The sequence below is a fragment of the Moschus berezovskii genome, chromosome 9, assembly GCF_049115385.1.
Source record: "Moschus berezovskii isolate FMDL1 chromosome 9, NW_MosBer_1.0, whole genome shotgun sequence".
NCBI lineage: Eukaryota > Metazoa > Chordata > Mammalia > Artiodactyla > Moschidae > Moschus > Moschus berezovskii.
Window position 1 is genome coordinate 23,780,767 of NC_142468.1, and position 17,786 is coordinate 23,798,552.

The 17,786-nt window shown below is 39.1% G+C and overlaps 1 protein-coding gene across 10 annotated transcripts in view; it reads right to left on the minus strand.

Moving 5' to 3' along the window:
* The window catches only part of RAD51B (RAD51 paralog B), a 761,238-nt gene that overhangs the window by 699,334 nt on the left and 44,118 nt on the right, over positions 1-17,786 (minus strand). For all 10 annotated transcript variants that reach the window (XM_088839521.1, XM_088839518.1, XM_055435705.2 and 7 more), the window contains 2 exons: positions 13,971-14,090; positions 11,252-11,435 (listed from right to left, as the gene is read on the minus strand). In XM_088839521.1, coding sequence (XP_088695647.1) covers positions 11,252-11,435; positions 13,971-14,090 — 304 coding nt within the window. The remainder of the gene's footprint in view (positions 1-11,251; positions 11,436-13,970; positions 14,091-17,786) is intronic.

The window sequence follows — 17,786 nt, forward strand, 5'->3', positions numbered from 1 at the left end:
TCAAATTGTTCTCGCGGCTTGCCAGTCCTCTCTCTAAGCAGTTCAGCCAGCTCCTCCCTGCCCAGCCCCCGCTTGCTAATGGCGTATGCAGGCATCTGTGCTGCTTCTCCGCTGGGAGTTACCGTTTGGCAGGTAATATGTGGGTTTTAAAAAAATCTTAAAAAAAAAAAAGAGGGTTCTGTAGCCCTCTGAGATTCCAAGGCTCGCCACAGATTCACCAGTGAGAGTGTTTCCTGGTGTTTGGAAACTTCTCTCTTTTTAAAGCCTCCCTTCCCGGGACGGAGCTCTGTCCTTACTTCTTTTGTCTCTCTTTTTATCTTTTATGTTTTTTCCTACCTCCTTTCGAAGACAATGGGCTGCTTTTCTGGGTGCCTGACGTCCTCTGCCAGCATTCAGAAGATGTTTTGTGGACTTTACTCCGCGTTCAAATGTTCTTTTGATGAATTTGTGGGGGAGAGAGTGGTCTCGCTGTCCTATTCCTCCGCCATCTTGTTCCTTCCTCTTCTGCAAATACTTTTTGAGCAGTCTTAGATAAAACACCTCATTTCTCTGCATCCCTTTTCTCACTTAAGAATTGAAGTTTGCCACTCAGCTACAACCTTAAGTTCCTCAACTGGAAAATTCTACAAGCACATCAAAGCACTGCCTAATAAATGTAAATTAACACTAAAATATAAGAGCTACAATTTGCTTTCTTTCATCTCTAACTTTTTCTTACCAACTCAACTATGGAATTATAATTCATCAGTTTAACCACTATCTGTCTCCAAAAGCACACTCTTCGAAAGAGAATGGACCGTCAGGGTCAAGATCAGATGAGACCGAATTTAGCTAGAGCCTATGAAGATCTATGATGAAAGCCTCTTGATGAAAGTGAAAGAGAAGAGTGAAAAAGCTGGCTTAAAACTCAACATTCAAAGAATGAAGATCATGGCATCCAGTCCCACCACTTTGTGGTAAACAGATGGGGAAACAATGGAAATAGTGAGAGACTTTGTTTTCTTGAGTTCCAAAATCACTGCATGTAACTGCAGCCATGAAATTAAAAGACGCTTACTCCTTGGAAGAAAAGCTATGACCAACCTAGACAGCACATTAAAAAGCAGAGATATTACTTTGCCTACAAAGGTCCATTTAGTCAAAGCTATGGTTTTTCTAGTAGTCATGTATGGATGTGAGAGTTGGACCATAAAGAAAGCTGAGAGAAGAACTGATGCTTTTGGCTGTGGTGTTGGAGAAGACTCTTGAGAGTCCCTTGGACTGCAAGGAGATCCAACCAGTCAATCCTAAAGGAAATCAGTCCTGAATAATCATTAGAAGGACTGATGCTGAAGATGAAGCTTCAATACTTTGGCCACCCAATGTGAAGAGCTGACTCATTAGAAAAGACCCTGATGCTGGGAGAGACTGAAGCAGGAGGAGAAGAGAACTGAGGACAAGATGTTTGGATGGCATCACAGACTCAATGGAAGTGAGTTTGAGTAAGCCCCAGCAGATGGTGAAGGACAGGGAAGCCTGGTGTGTTGCAGTCCATGGGGTGGCAAAGAGTCAGACATGACTGAGCAACTGAACAACAACAAAAATGAAGATCTATGCCACCTCTCTTTATTTCTCTCTGTGTAATCTGTAGTTCCAAGTAAAGGACAGAGAAGGGAGTACACTAAGGCATTTACATATCTTTTAGAAACAGAAAAAGAATAGTAGACAAGGTACTTATTTCATTCTCCATTATACCACAGAAAGCCATTTGTCTTCTACAAGAAAGTCTGGTTTTTAGGACTACCAGCTCCTGGGAAATGAACTCAGAGCCTTTGGAACATTCTTAAGAGTGTTTTTGTATGCCGAATGCCTTGGACCACATAATACCAGTTGAATCAGATGGTTTATGCAAACAGTGTGATTTATGGCAAACACATACGTTGCTCTTGTGTTTAGTCGCTAAGTCATGTCTGATTCTTGCGACCCTATGGACTCTAGCCCACCAGGCTCCTCTGTCCATATGATTTTCCAGGCAAGAATACTGGAGTGATTTGCCATTTCCTTCTCTAGGGGATCTTCCTGACCCAGGAACTGAACCCAGATCTCCTGCACTGCAGGCAGATTCCTTACCAACTGAGCTACCAGGGGACTGGAATCTCAGTAGCTCAGGTCAGTCATGCATGCTCTGCATGTTGTGTGACTGACCCCTAGTGAAAACGCTGAACACCAGGGCTTGGGCAAGCTCTCTTGGTTGACTTTACTTTTCACATGTGTTGTCACATATAAATTCTGGGAGAATTAAACACGTCCATACAGCTCCACTGTGGGATGACACTTGTACCTGGTTTCTCCTGGACTTTGTTCATGTTCCTTTTCTCTTTGCTTATGTCAGACTGTAAAATGCCATGGAAAGAAAAGCCTAGTGGGCTATAGTCCATAGGGTCACAAAGAGTCAGACATGACTGAAGTGATAGCACATAATTCTATATACTTCTATGACATTATAATAATCCTGAAGTCAGAAATGGAGGTTAATGAAAGTATTACTTGCATTTAAAAGGGGCCAAAGCCTTACACTAGTTTGAGAAAACACTGCTTTATGAGGAGACTGCTCTCTGACCCTTCCTCTAAAATCCTTATCCTACTGGTAGCACCAGCCTTGGGTCCTGAGGCTAAGGAGAAAAGAGAAAGGGGCAGATCAGGGGATGGTAAACTATGGCCTGTGACCCTCCATCTGGTTTTGTAAATGAATCGTACTGAACTGCAACCATACCCATTTGTTTACAAGTTGTTTAAGGCTCCTTTATGCTACTATGGCTGATTGAGTAGTTGCCACAGAGACTGTAAGGCCCATAAAACCTAAAATATTACTATCTGGCTCTTTACAAAAAAGATTTGCTGACCTTTGGCCAGTGAGCTAATAGGGCAAAATGAGAATGCTCTCACTGGCATTTGAAAGTCCTGAAGCAAACAAGTGGGAAACAAAGCATTACTGTTTCTAGAAGAGAGATAAGACAATAAGATTCTCTGATTTACAAAATGAAGATATTAAATATTAGACATAAGGGCCCCTTACAGCTTTTTTTTTTTTACTTGTTAAGCTGTATTTGAAGCTCTGTGATAAATAAATTGAATTTAAAAAAACAACCAGTTACTACTATAACCCAGACCTGTCTGGGCTGTTTCTGGTGTTTGGTGATTATGAATTAAACCACTAAAAATATTTTCAGATTTTTGCACTGATATATATAATTTATTTGGGTAAAAAGAATACCTAGGAGGAAGATTGCTGGGTCATATGGTTAAAGTAGATGTTTATAAGAAACTGTTTTCCATAGTGGCGATACTATTAATAGCATTTCCATCGCTATGTAAGAGAATCCAAGGCACTCTGTATACTCAAATCTTTGTCAGTATTCAGTAATGTCAGGATTTTTGTTTTTTGAAGTATTTTAATAGGTATATATAGTAGTACTGCATTGTGATTTTAATTTGCATTTCTTAATGACTAATGATTGTGAGCATATTTTCTCATGCATATTTGTCATCTGTATATCTTCCTTACTGAAGTGTTTATTCAAATATTTTGCCCATTTTTTGGTCCATTTTTAAAATCAGATTGTTAGAGTTTTCATAGTTCCTTATATTTCTAGTTATCAGTCCTTTAACATATGAGTTGCACAAATATTATTTCAGTCTGTGGCTTATTTTTCATTTTCTGAAATGTTTTCAAAGAATAGAAATGATAATATTTTATAATTAATTTTTTTATGTCATTTAAGAGATCTTTGCCTGGCCCCAGGCCACAAAGATTTTCTCCCATGTTTTTTTTTCTAGAAGTTTTTATGGTGTATGATTCATTTTGAGTTGAGTTTCTATAATAGTGAAAGGAATTAGTTTATTTGTTATTTTTTACATATGGATATCCACTGGTTCTAGCATCATTTGTTGACAAACCATTCCTTTTCCATCAACTTCTCTTAGCATCTTTGTTCAAAATTAACTGCAAACTGTGGATTTATTTCTGCACTCTCTATTCTGTTCCATTGATCTGGTGTCAATCTTATCTTATCAGCAATACAATGTGATATTAATTATTATGGCTTTATAGAAGCTCTTAAAATAACAGAGTGCAAGTCTTCTAACTACACTTTCTTTTTCATAAATTGCTCTAGCTATTCTCAATCTTTTGCTTTCCTACATAGATTTCACAGTCACATTATTGACTTCTACCCAAAAGCCTACTGGGATCTACAGGATTGTGTATTGAACATACAGACCAATTTGGAAAGAATTAACATTGTGACACTTCTGAGTCTTGAATATATGAGCATGGTATATTTTCATTTATTCCGGTCTACTTTGATTTCTCTCATCAATGCTTTATAGCTTTCAGCATAAAAATCTTACATATATTTTGCTACATTTATCACCAAATATTTCATGGTTTAAGGTTCTCTTATTAATGGTATAGGTTTTAAATTTTGATTTCCAATTGTCCACCAGTAGCTTACAGAAATGGAGAAGGAAATGGCAAGCCACTCCAATGTTCTTGCCTGGAGAATCCCAGGGACGGGGGAGCCTGGTGGGCTGCTGTCTATGGGGTCACACAGAGTTGGACACAACTGAAGCGACTTCGCAGCAGCAGCTTACAGGAAAACAATTAATGTCTATATATTGATTTCCATACTCTATAATCTTACTAAAATCACTCGCTAAATCTATTTGCTTTTTTGGGTAAAATCTTTGGGGTTTTCTACCAAATACATCATACTGTCTATGAGTAAAGATAGTCTTATTTCTTCCAATCTGAATATATTTAAATTCTTTTTCTTGCCATATCACACTGGCTAGATTCAACAATACACTGCTAATTAGAAATCACAAGACTAGCCCATCTTTGCCTTATTCCCAATCTCAGGAAGAAAGAATTCAGTATTTCACTGCTGCTGCTGCTGCTACTGCTAAGTTGCTTTAGTTGTTTCCGACTCTGTGTGACCCCACAGATGGCAGCTCACCAGGCTCCTCTGTCCCTGGGTTTCTCCAGGCAAGAATACTGGAGTGGGTTGCTATTTCCTTCTTCCAGTATTTCACTATTAAGTATTAAATCCTTTATCAGGTTTAGAAAGTTCCCTTCTACTCTGGGTTTGCTCAGAGTTGTCATCATAAATAGTTAATGGATTTTGTCAATGGTTTTTTTCTTCCTACATCTACTGAAATGATCTTTCTTATTTATCTATTGCTGTGGTAAATTTTACATTTTAACGTTGCATTCAAAATCAGCCTAGCAATCCTGAAATAAGCTCTATTTGGTCATGATGTATTCACTCTTTTTATTTATTGCTGAATTTACTTTGTTAATATTTTTAAGGACTTGTATATTTATGTTCATGAGAAACATCAGTCTGTAGTTGTTTGTGTAAACTGATATTATTTCACCCTTAAATGTTTGATAGATTTTTACCAGTGAATTTTACCTAGAATTTTCTCTGTGGGATTTTGTTTATTAATTTATATAATTTTTAATTGAAGGATAATTGCTTTACAGAATTTTGTTGTTTTCTGTGAAACTTCAACATGAATCAGCCAAAAGTATACATCTGTTCCCCTCCCTCTTAAATCTCCTTCCCATCTCCCTCCCCATCCCACCCCTCTAGGGTGATACAGAGCCCCTGTCTGGGTTCCCAGAGACATACAGCAAATTCCCATTGGCTCTCTATTCTACACATGGTAATGTAAGTTTACATGTTACTCTCTCCATACATCGCACCCTCTCCTCCCCTCTCCCCGTGTCCATAAGTCTGCTCCCTGTGTCTGTTTCTCCACTGCTGCCCTGCAGATAAACTCTTGGTATCAGCTTCCTAAATTCCATATATGCATTGCTGCTGCTGCTGCTAAGTCACTTCAGTCGTGTCCAACTCTGTGTGACCCCATAGACGGAAGCCCACCAGGCTATTCTCCAGGCAAGAACACTGCATACGATATTTCTCTTTCTCTCTCTGACTTATTTCACTCTGTATAATAGGCCCTAGGGAAGTCCCTTAAACTCTATTTCTTTAATGGCTATGGGACTATCCAGGTTACATAGTTCTTTCTCAGAAAGCTTTGGTAGTTTATAGCTCTCATAGAATTTATCCATTTCATCACTAAATTTAGTGAAATGAAGTTGATCATAACAATCCCTTATTGTTCATTGAATATCTTAGGACCTCCAGTGATATATAACCTCTTTCATTCCTGATATTGTTAATTTGCTTTTTCTCTCTTTTTTCTCTTGATCAGTCTGGGGAGTCTTATCAACTCTACTAAACTTTTCAAAGAACCAGCTTTTTATTTCACTGATTTTTTTCTCTATTGTTTCCTATTTTTAATTTCACGAATTTACGCTTTTATCTCCCTTATTTCCTTCCTTCTGCTTATTTTGGATTTAATTTTTTTTCTACTTTTCCCTAGCTTAGATCACTGATTGCTTTAAATAAATATTAAGTAAAAATAAAATAATAAATATTAAAATTAAGTAATAAGAGATGGGAATCCCAGACCACCTGACCTGCCTCTTGAGAAACCTGTATGCAGGTCAGGAAGCAACAGTTAGATCTGGACATGGAACAACAGACTGGTTCCAAATAGGAAAAGGTGTACGTCAAGGTTGTATATTGTCACCTTGCTTATTTAACTTGTATGCAGAGTACATCATGAGGAACGCTGGGCTGGAAGAAGCACAAGCTGGAATCAAGATTGCCGGGAGAAATATCAATAACCTCAGATATGCAGATGACACTACCCTTATGGCAGAAAGTGAAGAGGAACTCAAAAGCCTCTTGATGAAAGTGAAAGAGGAGAGTGAAAAGGTTGGCTTGAAGCTCAACATTCTGAAAACAAAGATCATGGCATCTGGTCCCATCACTTCATGGGAAATAGATGGAGAAACAGTGGAAACAGTGTCAGACTTTATTTTTTTGGGCTCCAAAATCACTGCAGATGCTGATTGCAGCCATGAAATTAAAAGACGCTTGCTCCTTGGAAGGAAAGTTATGACTAACCTTGATAGTATATTAAAAAGCAGAGACATTACTTTGCCAACCAAGGTCCGTCTAGTCAAGGCTATGGTTTTTCCCGTGGTCATGTATGGATATGAGAGTTGGACTGTGAAGAAGACTGATCGCCGAAGAATCGATGCTTTTGAACTGTGGTGTTGGAAAAGACTCTTGAGAGTCCCTTATACTGCAAGGAGATCCAACCAGTCCATTCTAAAGGAGATCAATCCTGGGTGTTCATTGGAGGGACTGATGCTAAAGCTGAAACTGCAATACTTTGGCCACCTCATGCGACGAGTTGACTCACTGGAAAAGACTCTGATGCTGGGAAAGGCTGGGGGTGGGAGGAGAAGGGGACGACCGAGAATGAGATGGCTGGATGGCATCACCGACTCTGTGGACATGAGTTTGAGTGTACTCCAGGAGTTGGTGATGGACAGGGAGGCCTGGCGTGCTGTGATTCATGGGGTCGCGGAGAGTCGGACACGACTGAGCGACTGAACTGAACTGAACTGAACTGAATAAATATTAGTTTAATGCTAAATATTAAAAATTAATATTAAATAGGTTCTTTCTTTAATCAAGTGCTTATAGCAGAAAAGAAAATTCCCTCCAAGCATTGACTTAGTTGCAACCCACAGATTTTGATACACTGTATTTTCACTTTTACTTATTTCAAAATATTTTCTAAGTTCTTAGATGATTTATTATGTGACTCATGAGTTATTTAGAAGTGTTTTTACTTAATTTCCAAGTATCTGTGAATTTTCCAGACATGTTTCTGTTTCTAGTTCAATTTTCCTGTGGTCAAAAAACATACTTTGTACTATTTAAGTCTTTTAAATATGTTGAGATTTATTTTATGGCACCAAATATAGTCTATCTTGGTGAATATCTCATGTGTACCTGAAAGGGGTATGTATTCTGCAGGCATTTAAGTGGAAAGTTTTATAATCTAATCTCATATCAATTAGATCAAGTTGATTGATGTTATTCTTCTGACTTTCTATTCTTTCCATCAGTTACTGAGAAAGGAGGTTGAAATCTCCATGCACATAGACATGCTTGCATACAAACGTACATATGATCATATTCCATATTCATGGGTTCCAAAACTCAGGAGTCAACCAACCATGGATCAAAAATTCTCACTTAAAGAATTTCTGATGCAAAGCCCTGAACATAACACCCACGGATAAGGAGGACCACCATTTTACATAAGGGACTTGAACATCTGCAGACTTTGGTATCTGTGGGTGTTCTCGAAGCAAGTTCCTGCAGATACTGAGGGACAACTGTACATACCACACACAAACATATACACAGTGTGATGATCAAAATTAAATACAAATTATATTTTAAGCTTTTTTCCCACATTTTGAAAGCACTGAAATTTCACTATAGAGAAATATTTAAATTCAATGAAGCAATCAACCCACCACCCAAGTTGGTTTGACTCTTTATTCTCATCTGAATGAAAACATACCTAAAGTATATCAATATGCCAGGTTTCCTGGCCCTATCCACCACCTCAGATCCATAGCCAAAGAACAGGTTGGCGGGCCTGGCTTTTGGCCCAATCTTCAGAGATCATCAGACATTCACTTTTCACAGTTTTACTAAACTGAGATAAAATCTCTTCTAAAATTCCTGGCTTTGTGATACTATCTAGATCTCTAAAGCCTTTTCCAAGCTTAAGAATCTTAAGAACTATTTTTCTTCCTATAAGACACCAGTGTAAACTGAGAACAGCTCCTATATGATAAGATTCTGCCATCTAAAATTCTATTTTATCACTATATAAATAGTAAATAATATTAAAGATAGGATCATATAGAATTTAAAGCAAATAATAAAATTAAAGTTCAATATAAATATATACATGATTAAATCAAGCCTAAGAAGAAATGCAATATCTAAATTCACACATTCAATGTGCCTACTATGTGTTAGGCACTATTCCTGGTACTAAGAATAAAGCCATGAACAAAGAAGACGGAGTCTCTATAACCATATGATGGGGTGGTAGGGACACACAAACAATAAACATAAAAAGTATACAATGCTAGAGGGTGAAAACTAGGATGGAAGAACATAAAGCATAATAAGAGAGAGAGACACAAGTGGTATGATTAATACTTGTATGGTCAGGGAAGTCCTCACTAATAAGACAACAGGAGACAATAAATCATATGGATATAGTGCAGGAATATTTCAGGCTAAGGAAGAGCAAACACTTACTAGGACAGGAATGTTTGTGGACATGTTTGAGTAAACACAAACAGGAGACCCCAGTTCGATTCCTGGGACGGGAAGATCCACTGGAGAAGGGATAGGCTACCCACTCCAGTATTCTAGGGCTTCCCTTGTGGCTCAGCTGGTAAAGAGAACCTGCCTGCAATGTGGGAGACCTAGGTTAGATCCCTGGGCTGGGAAGATCCCCTGGAAAAGGGAAAGGCTACCACTCCAGAATTATGGCCCAGAGAATTCCATGGGCTGTATAGTTCATGGGGTCGCAGAGTCGGACACAACTGAGTGACTTTCACTTTCACTTTGAGTAAATACAAAGAGGCATAAGCTTGCTAATTTGAAAGGTACAATGAACCAAAAGACAGCATACTTTTTAACCCATTATGTTCCATAATGGGACACCTATTCAAAGTATAGTATAAAAGTTTAAAAGTTTATGGTTTTCCATTTAGACAAGCTAATTAGCCTACAAAGTCAGACATTTCCTAAAGGAAGTATTTTTCAAAAGCTTTCTAAAACCAATACTGAATTGTCAGAAAAACCAATACCATACTGTGTTATATAAGTACATGTTGTTTTCTGCGTTCACCTCTAAACAGAAAAACAAAGGCAAAGACAGAGGAATATGGAGATGCTAAGCACCCATTCTTTCAGAGGGCTCTATTAAAAACAAACAAAAGCAGAGGCCCTTTCTCACTCAGGAAAATAACCACCTGAGAAAAAACTGAAATGCATTAGTCTATAATTACCATAGAAAAACAACAAATACAACTTTTAAAAAGTGAATTTTCATATTCTACATAAGATTAAATCAGGCAACAATATAAATTAATGAAATAAACGTATACACTTAACTTTTCCACTCAATCAACTCTATAAAATATTTTTTAATTCCCTATTCTCCTTGACCAGGAAATATACAGTTTGAATTTGTCCTTTTATGTAACTGTAACAAAATTTAAAAGATAAACATCATCCAAGATAACTTTTACAGCACTTGAGTCACCAGGAATTATACCATATAATCCAAAATATGAATTTGAAAGCCATTAAAACATGCAGAACTTTCTGAATGCCACATTTTCTCCCTCAACTCCTTGTTTTGGTTTATAAATCTCAAAGGCAATGTGGTAATTTCCACTAATAGTACATATTCCTATGTTACAAAGATCCAAGGTTTTAATTTTCCAAACAAATCTAAAAATTATAAAATCATTACTAAATTTTATCTCAGTTTAAGGAATTTTCTTATCTTCTGTTGAGATGATACATGGCTAAAATTTAAAAGCCTGACAGTAGTAAATGCTGGCAAGACTTCAGAACAAGTTGCACTCTCCCACACGCTACTGATGGGAATATAACTTATTACTCTTGTAGCTTACCCACCATAAACTCTTACAATACATCTCATCTTCAGATATTCTGGTCCACTACTGAAAGTCATGCCAAAAGTAAGTTTTCAAGTTTTCCTTACTTACACTTTCATTTCTATCACTCCCAATGTTCATACCCTAAGAATCAATCTCTGGCTTTTGAAGTAAACCAACTCCTACAGCATACAAAACAGCACTGAACACAATAACAATATCTAAACCTTAAAAATTTATAAAACTGACAAATACTGTCATTAAAAAAAAGGTGTATAGATACGGGCGATTTCATGGCGTTTTAATTCTTATACTTACCTCAGTATAACAAAAGTAATATAAAAACACGCACAAAGAGTAAACAATGAGAGAGAAGAAAAGGACTGACTATAGGAACTTTGGAAAATAATATTTAAATCTGCTGTAGGCTCAAATCATGAAAAAGATAAAACAATCTCAACGGATAAACAAATTTTAGAAGATGGTGGTATTTGCTATAGCGATCAGACTGTGTTACCCTTAAAAAGTCATCTGTTTTATACTTCTTTCTAATTATATTATTTGATATTATAAGTTAGTGAACTTCATATAAAAGAAAGGAAAAAAAGAAAAACTTACTGGGATTGAAAATTCCTCAGCCAAATACTTCAAAGAGGCTGCTTCTCTTGCCAAGAACTTGTTCCTTTCTCTCATGTTGCCTTGAAGCTGTGTATCAAACTCCTTTCTTACCACAGAAGCAACAGAGTCAATAATCACAAGTTTAACTCCTTTTGATATAATTTCTTCTTCCAAAGATTCAATCCTGTAAAAGCAGAATATATAAGATAGTGGATGACTTTAAGGTATAATTCTTAAAAATAGAGCACTGCAAAGGTTAACCAACTTTAAAACAACAAATTACTCTTCTCTCTGATGCTGGGAAGGGTTGGGCGCGGGAGGAGAAGGGGACGACCGAGAATGAGATGGCTGGATGGCATCACCGATTCTGTGGACATGAGTTTGGGTGAACTCCGGGAGTTGGTGATGGACAGGGAGGCCTGGCGTGTTGTGATTCATGGGGTCGCGGAGAGTCGAACATGACTGAGCGACTGAACTGAACTGAACTGAAGTTACAGCAGTTAGTTCAGATATTCTCAATAAACATAGCTTATTTTCCAGCTATTCCATACATATTGCATTCTTTTGTAAATAGGCCAAAATATTTTCCTTTAGCTTTATTCCTTGGTTTTTTCATGATATTACTAAAGCTTCAGTTTTAGAGCAAAACTACTTGCAGTGGCCAGTCTCCAAAATGGCCCCCACTTACTCCCATCTGCTGGTATTCACATCCCTATGGAGTCCCCTTCCCAACTGTACCAGGGTTCGTCTGTGGACCAAATGACAAAACGATGGTGCATCATTTCTGACAGACAGGCTGTTAACGGCTACAGCTTCCATCCTGGGATCTTTCTCACTTGCCCACTGTCTCTCAGAGCACTCTCTCTGGGGAAGGCAAGATACCACTGTGGACCAAAAATGCCACCTGCCACATGAGTAAACAAATGATGTTAAGGCCATCAGGCCATCAGCTACTGAAGCTTCCCCAGCTGTGCACCATGAGGGAATTCAGGATGGAGAAAAGCAAGATACTGGCTCTAGATAGTTAAGGTGCATATCAAAGGAATGATTTCAATGAGCCTAGACTCTTGCATCTTCCCACACACAGAAAAGTGTTAAATTCATCAACTCAACATGATTTGGGGACCTCCATAGTGGTGGACCTCCCTGGTGGCTCAGAGGTTAAAGCGTCTGCCTCCAGTGCAGGAGACCCGGGTTCGTTCCCTGGGTCTGGAAGATCCCCTGGAGAAGGAAACGGTAACCCATTCCAGTATTCTTGCCCAGGGAACCCCATGGACGGAGAAGCCTGGTAGGCTACAGTCCACAGGGTCGCAAAGAGTCGGACACAACTGAGCGACGGAACGGAACGGAATAGTGGTCCATGGCCACCTCATGCGAAGAGTTGACTCACTGGAAAAGACTCTGATGCTGGGAAGGATTGGGGGCGGGAGGAGAAGGGGACAACAGAGAATGAGATGGCTGGATGGCATCACCGACTCGATGGACAGGAGTTTGAGTGAACTCCGGGAGTTGGTGATGGATAGGGAGGCCTGGTGTGCTGTGATTCATGGGGTCACAAAGAGTCAGACACAACTGAGCGACTGGACTGAACTGAACTGAACTGAACTGATAGTGGTCCAGAGGCTAAGACTCCATACTCCCAATGCATGGGGCCCAGGTTCAATCCCTGGTCAGGGAACTAGATCCTACAGGCCACAACTATAGATCCCTTGTGAACCTGCATGTTGCAAGGAAATTCCCATGTGCTGAAGTTAGCAACTAAGACCTGGAACAGCTGAATAAATAAACATATATATTTTTTTAAAAGATGTCTGGTTTTTCTTTAGTTAACAGTAATCTTTTGATAATCTGACTACCTGGTTTTTTGTTGCAGAAAATCCTATATCCTGGTTCCTCCCTTACATCCTTAGAGTAGTCCCTCAGAGCTATCAGAGAGGCTGTTCCCCAAGCTTAAGTCCTCACTATAACCACTGAATAAAACATAATTCTCAACTTTTAGGTTGTGCACTTTTTTGAGTAAACAACATACTGTAAGAAACCCTATGGAGAGGCTCACATGGTAAGAAATGGAGACCTCTGGCTAGCATCCAGAAAGAAACGGAAGTCTCCCAACCACTACATGAGTGATCCTGGAATTCTCCAAGATCTCCCAGCCTCAAGTGACCCTTGAGATGACTACAGCCCTGCCCAACAGCTTAACTGCAAGTTCTTGACCAACTTTAAGCCAGAAATACCCACTTAAACTATTCCCAAATAACTAACCCTCAAAAACTAGGTGAGATAAACAGATTATTTTAAGCTGTTAAATTATGGGGTAATTTGTTAACAGAACAGTAGATAATTAATATACCACTTAATTAGTCAAATCTAAAATGTTTATTCATTTAATTTTTCATTTTTAAAGAAATACTTGAACTGAACTGAGCAACCTTATGTTGGAGAAGGCAATGGCACCCCACTTCAGTACTCTTGCCTGGAAAATCCCATGGACGGAGGAGCCTGGTGGGCTGCGGTCCATGGAGTCGCTAAGAGTCGGACACGACTGAGCAACTTAACTTTCACTTCAACCAATAGGCTGTGGTAAATAAAGAACACTGAAATGATTTTTCTCTTAATCCTAACATGCAGGGACTTTTTTCACTCAGAAGCTGAAAACATGAAGAACAAAAGACTAAATCTTCAAAGTATTATTAACATGCCAAAATCTAAAACAGCATACCTTTGTAGAACTTCATCACAGCTGAGTTCCCGATAAAGATGAACTTTACTGCTTGTCAAAAGTAATTTTTCTTCAGTGTCAAAATATCTGGGGAAACGAGATTCTGCTATCTCAACTAGTCTGTGGAGGGAAAAAATAGCACAAGTGACAATAGTTAATATCGTCTGCCATTTGCAGCAACATAGATGGACTTGGAAAGCATTACGCTAAGTGAAATAAGACAGAGAAAGACAAACACTGTATGGTATCACTTACATGTGGAATCTTAAAAATACACAACAATCTGGTGAATACAACAAAAAAGAAGCAGACTCACAGATACAGAGAACAAACGATTGGTTACTAATGGGGAGTGGGGAGGGACAGTATAGGGGTGGAAGAGTTGAAGATACCAACTATTGGGTGTAAGACAGACTCAAGGATGTATTGTCCAATACAAGGAATATATCCAATACTCTGTAATAACTATAAATGGATAGTAACCTTTAATATCGTAATAAAAATTTTAAATAAGTCAATATTTAAGGTCACACTGCTAAACCTCTAATGACTATTACTTAGGAATCTCATAAGCCATAAGTAACACTACAAAAAAAAGCCTTATCAATACAGCTGCTGCTGCTGCTGCTAAGTCGCTTCAGTCGTGTTCGACTCTGTGTGACCCCATAGACGGAAGCCCACCAGGCTCCCCCGTCCCTGGGATTCTCCAGGCAAGAACACTGGAGTGGGTTGCCATTTCCTTCTCCAATGCATGAAAGTGAAAAGTGAAAGTGAAGTGGCTCAGTCGTGTCCGACTCTTCGCGACCCCATAGACCGCAGCCTACCAGGCGTCCACGGGATTTTCCAGGCAAGAGTACTGGAGTGGGGTGCCATATCAATACAGCAGGTATAAGCAAAATGGCTTTGTATATGATTTTGAAATGGAAGCCCTTCTTTATAATCCCTAAAAGATTACCAGTCATAGCATGAGCCCAGCAAGGGCTATTAGATCTCATCTAATGTTGAGTTCCAAAGAATAGCAAGGAGAGATAAGAAAGCCTTCCTCAGTGATCAATGCATAGAAATAGAGGAAAACAACAGAATAGGAAAAACAAGAGATCTCTTCAAGAAAATTAGAGATATCAAGGGAACATTTCATGCAAAGATGGGCTCGATAAAGGACAGAAATGGTATGGACCTAACAGAAGCAGAAGATATTAAGAAGAGGTGGCAAGAATACACAGAAGAACTGTACAAAAAAGATCTTCACGATGAAGATAATCACGATGGCGTGATCACTCACCTGGAGCCAGACATCTTGGAATGTGAAGTCAAGTGGGCCTTAGAGAGCATCACTATGAACAAAGCTAGTGGAGGTGATGGAATTCCAATTGAGCTATTTCAAATTCTGAAAGATGATGCTGTGAAAGTGCTGCACTCAATATGCCAGCAAATTTGGAAAACTCAGCAGTGGCCACAGGACTGGAAAAGGTCAGTCTTCATTCCAATCCCAAAGAAAGGCAATGCCAAAGAATGCTCAAACTACCGCACAATTGCCCTCATCTCACACGCTAGTAATATCATGCTCAAAATTCTCCAAGCCAAGCTTCAGCAATATGTGAACTGTGAACTTCCAGATGTTCAAGCAGGTTTTAGAAAAAGCAGAGGAACCAGAGATAAAATTGCCAACATCCGCTGGATCATGGAGAAAGCAAGAGAGTTCCAGAAAAACATCTATTTCTGCTTCATTGACTATGCCAAAGCCTTTGACTGTGTGGATCACAATAAACTGTGGAACATTCTGAAAGATATGGGAATACCAGACCACCTGACCTGCCTCTTGAGAAACCTGTATGCAGGTCAGGAAGCAACAGTTAGAACTGGACATGGAACAACAGACTGGTTCCAAATAGGAAAAGGAGTACGTAGAGGCTGTATATTGTCACCCTGCTTATTTAACTTATATGCAGAGTACATCATGAGGAATGCTGTGCTGGAAGAAGCACAAGCTGGAATCAAGACTGCTGGGAGAAATATCAATAACCTCAGATATGCAGATGATACCACCCTTATGTCAGAAAGTGAAGAGGAACTCAAAAGCCTCTTGATGAAAGTGAAAGAGGAGAGTGAAAAGGTTGGCTTGAAGCTCAACATTCAGAAAACGAAGATCGTGGCATCTGGTCCCATCACTTTATGGGAAATAGATGGGAAAACAGTGGAAACAGTGTCAGACTTTATTTTTTTGGGCTCCAAAATCACTGCAGATGCTGACTGCAGCCAGGAAATTAAAAGACACTTACTCCTTGGAAGGAAAGTTATGACCAACCTAGACAGCATATTAAAAAGCAGAGACATTACTTTGCCAACAAAGGTCCGTCTAGTAAAGGCTATGGTTTTTCCCGTAGTCATGTATGGATGTGAGAGTTGGACTGTGAAGAAGGCTGATCGCCGAAGAATTGATGCTTTTGAACTGTGGTGCTAGAGAAGACTCTTGAGAGTCCCTTGGACTGCAAGGAGATCAAACCAGTCCATTCTAAAGGAGATCAATCCTGGATGTTCATTGGAAGGACTGATGCTAAAGCTGAAACTCCAATACTTTGGCCACCTCATGCGACGAGTTGACTCACTGGAAAAGACTCTGATGCTAGGAGGGATTGGGGGTGGGAGGAGATGGGGACGACAGAGAATGAGATGGCTGGATGGCATCACCGACTCGATGGACATGAGTTTGAGTGAACTCTGGGAGTTGGTGATAGACAGGGAGGCCCCTGTGATTCATGGGGTCGCAAAGAGTCGGACACGACTGAGCGACTGAACTGAACTGAACTGAATGTTGAGAAAGCAGTATCTCTGAGGTTTAACGCAAAAATGTTATTTTATAAATGACCATCTGACTACCATCTATGTGTTTAGTAAATTAAGAAAAATGCTTTCAATTTCATGAATGAAATATATATTTGAATATTATCATTCTAATAATCAGATATTAGTAAATCTCCATGTCTCAGACCAGAAAAATATGATTTCTCAATTAAAACTCAATACATGGAGAAGGAAATGGCAACCTACTCCAGTGTTCTTGCCTAGAGAATTCCATGGACAGAGGAGCCTGATGAGCTACAGTCCATGGGGTCGTAAAGAGCTGGACGAGACTTAGCGACTAAATAGCTCAGACTCTTCAGGTAATTTCATTGTCAGTAACCCAATATTAGAATGTTTTCTCTATTAATCATTTTTTGGTGTTGTTCCAGTTGAGACAGAATCTCATCAAATCTCGACATCTATCCTGGGTAGAGAATGTCATAGGCCAAAGGCGTGGGCAGGGCTTAAGGAGAGAGCAGTTATTAAACAGAACTTTCTCTGTGTTCATTCTTGTTGTATTGAAGTTAAGCGGCAAGATGATTGGCAGTGGAATTCCTTCTCAGGATCACGTTTGCTGCCACATTAGTTAATATCAGAGTACTTTAATCTGAAGAATGATACTGTAACTTGATTGAACTAGTTCACTTTTAATTATCAATAGTTGTTTATTTAATACCCTCCTACATACTAGGGACCACTGTAAACCTCTCAGACGACTGGTATTTTTCGAGCGCTACAAGATTTATTTACATCCCTATAAAGAGAACTGGATGTTCGCTTGAACTCTGGAGATATACGTGTATATATTTGTTATGCAATGTTTTGCACTTGATGTCAGTGTACTTGGACTGTGATAACCCTCGTGCACTGGGTGGCAGGGGCGCTGAGTGGTTTCTCCTGGGAAGAGCTCACGTGGAGACCCGAGTTCTTCCCAAGAGCTTTTCATTGTGGGAGATCTGCTGCTAGGACCTTGAG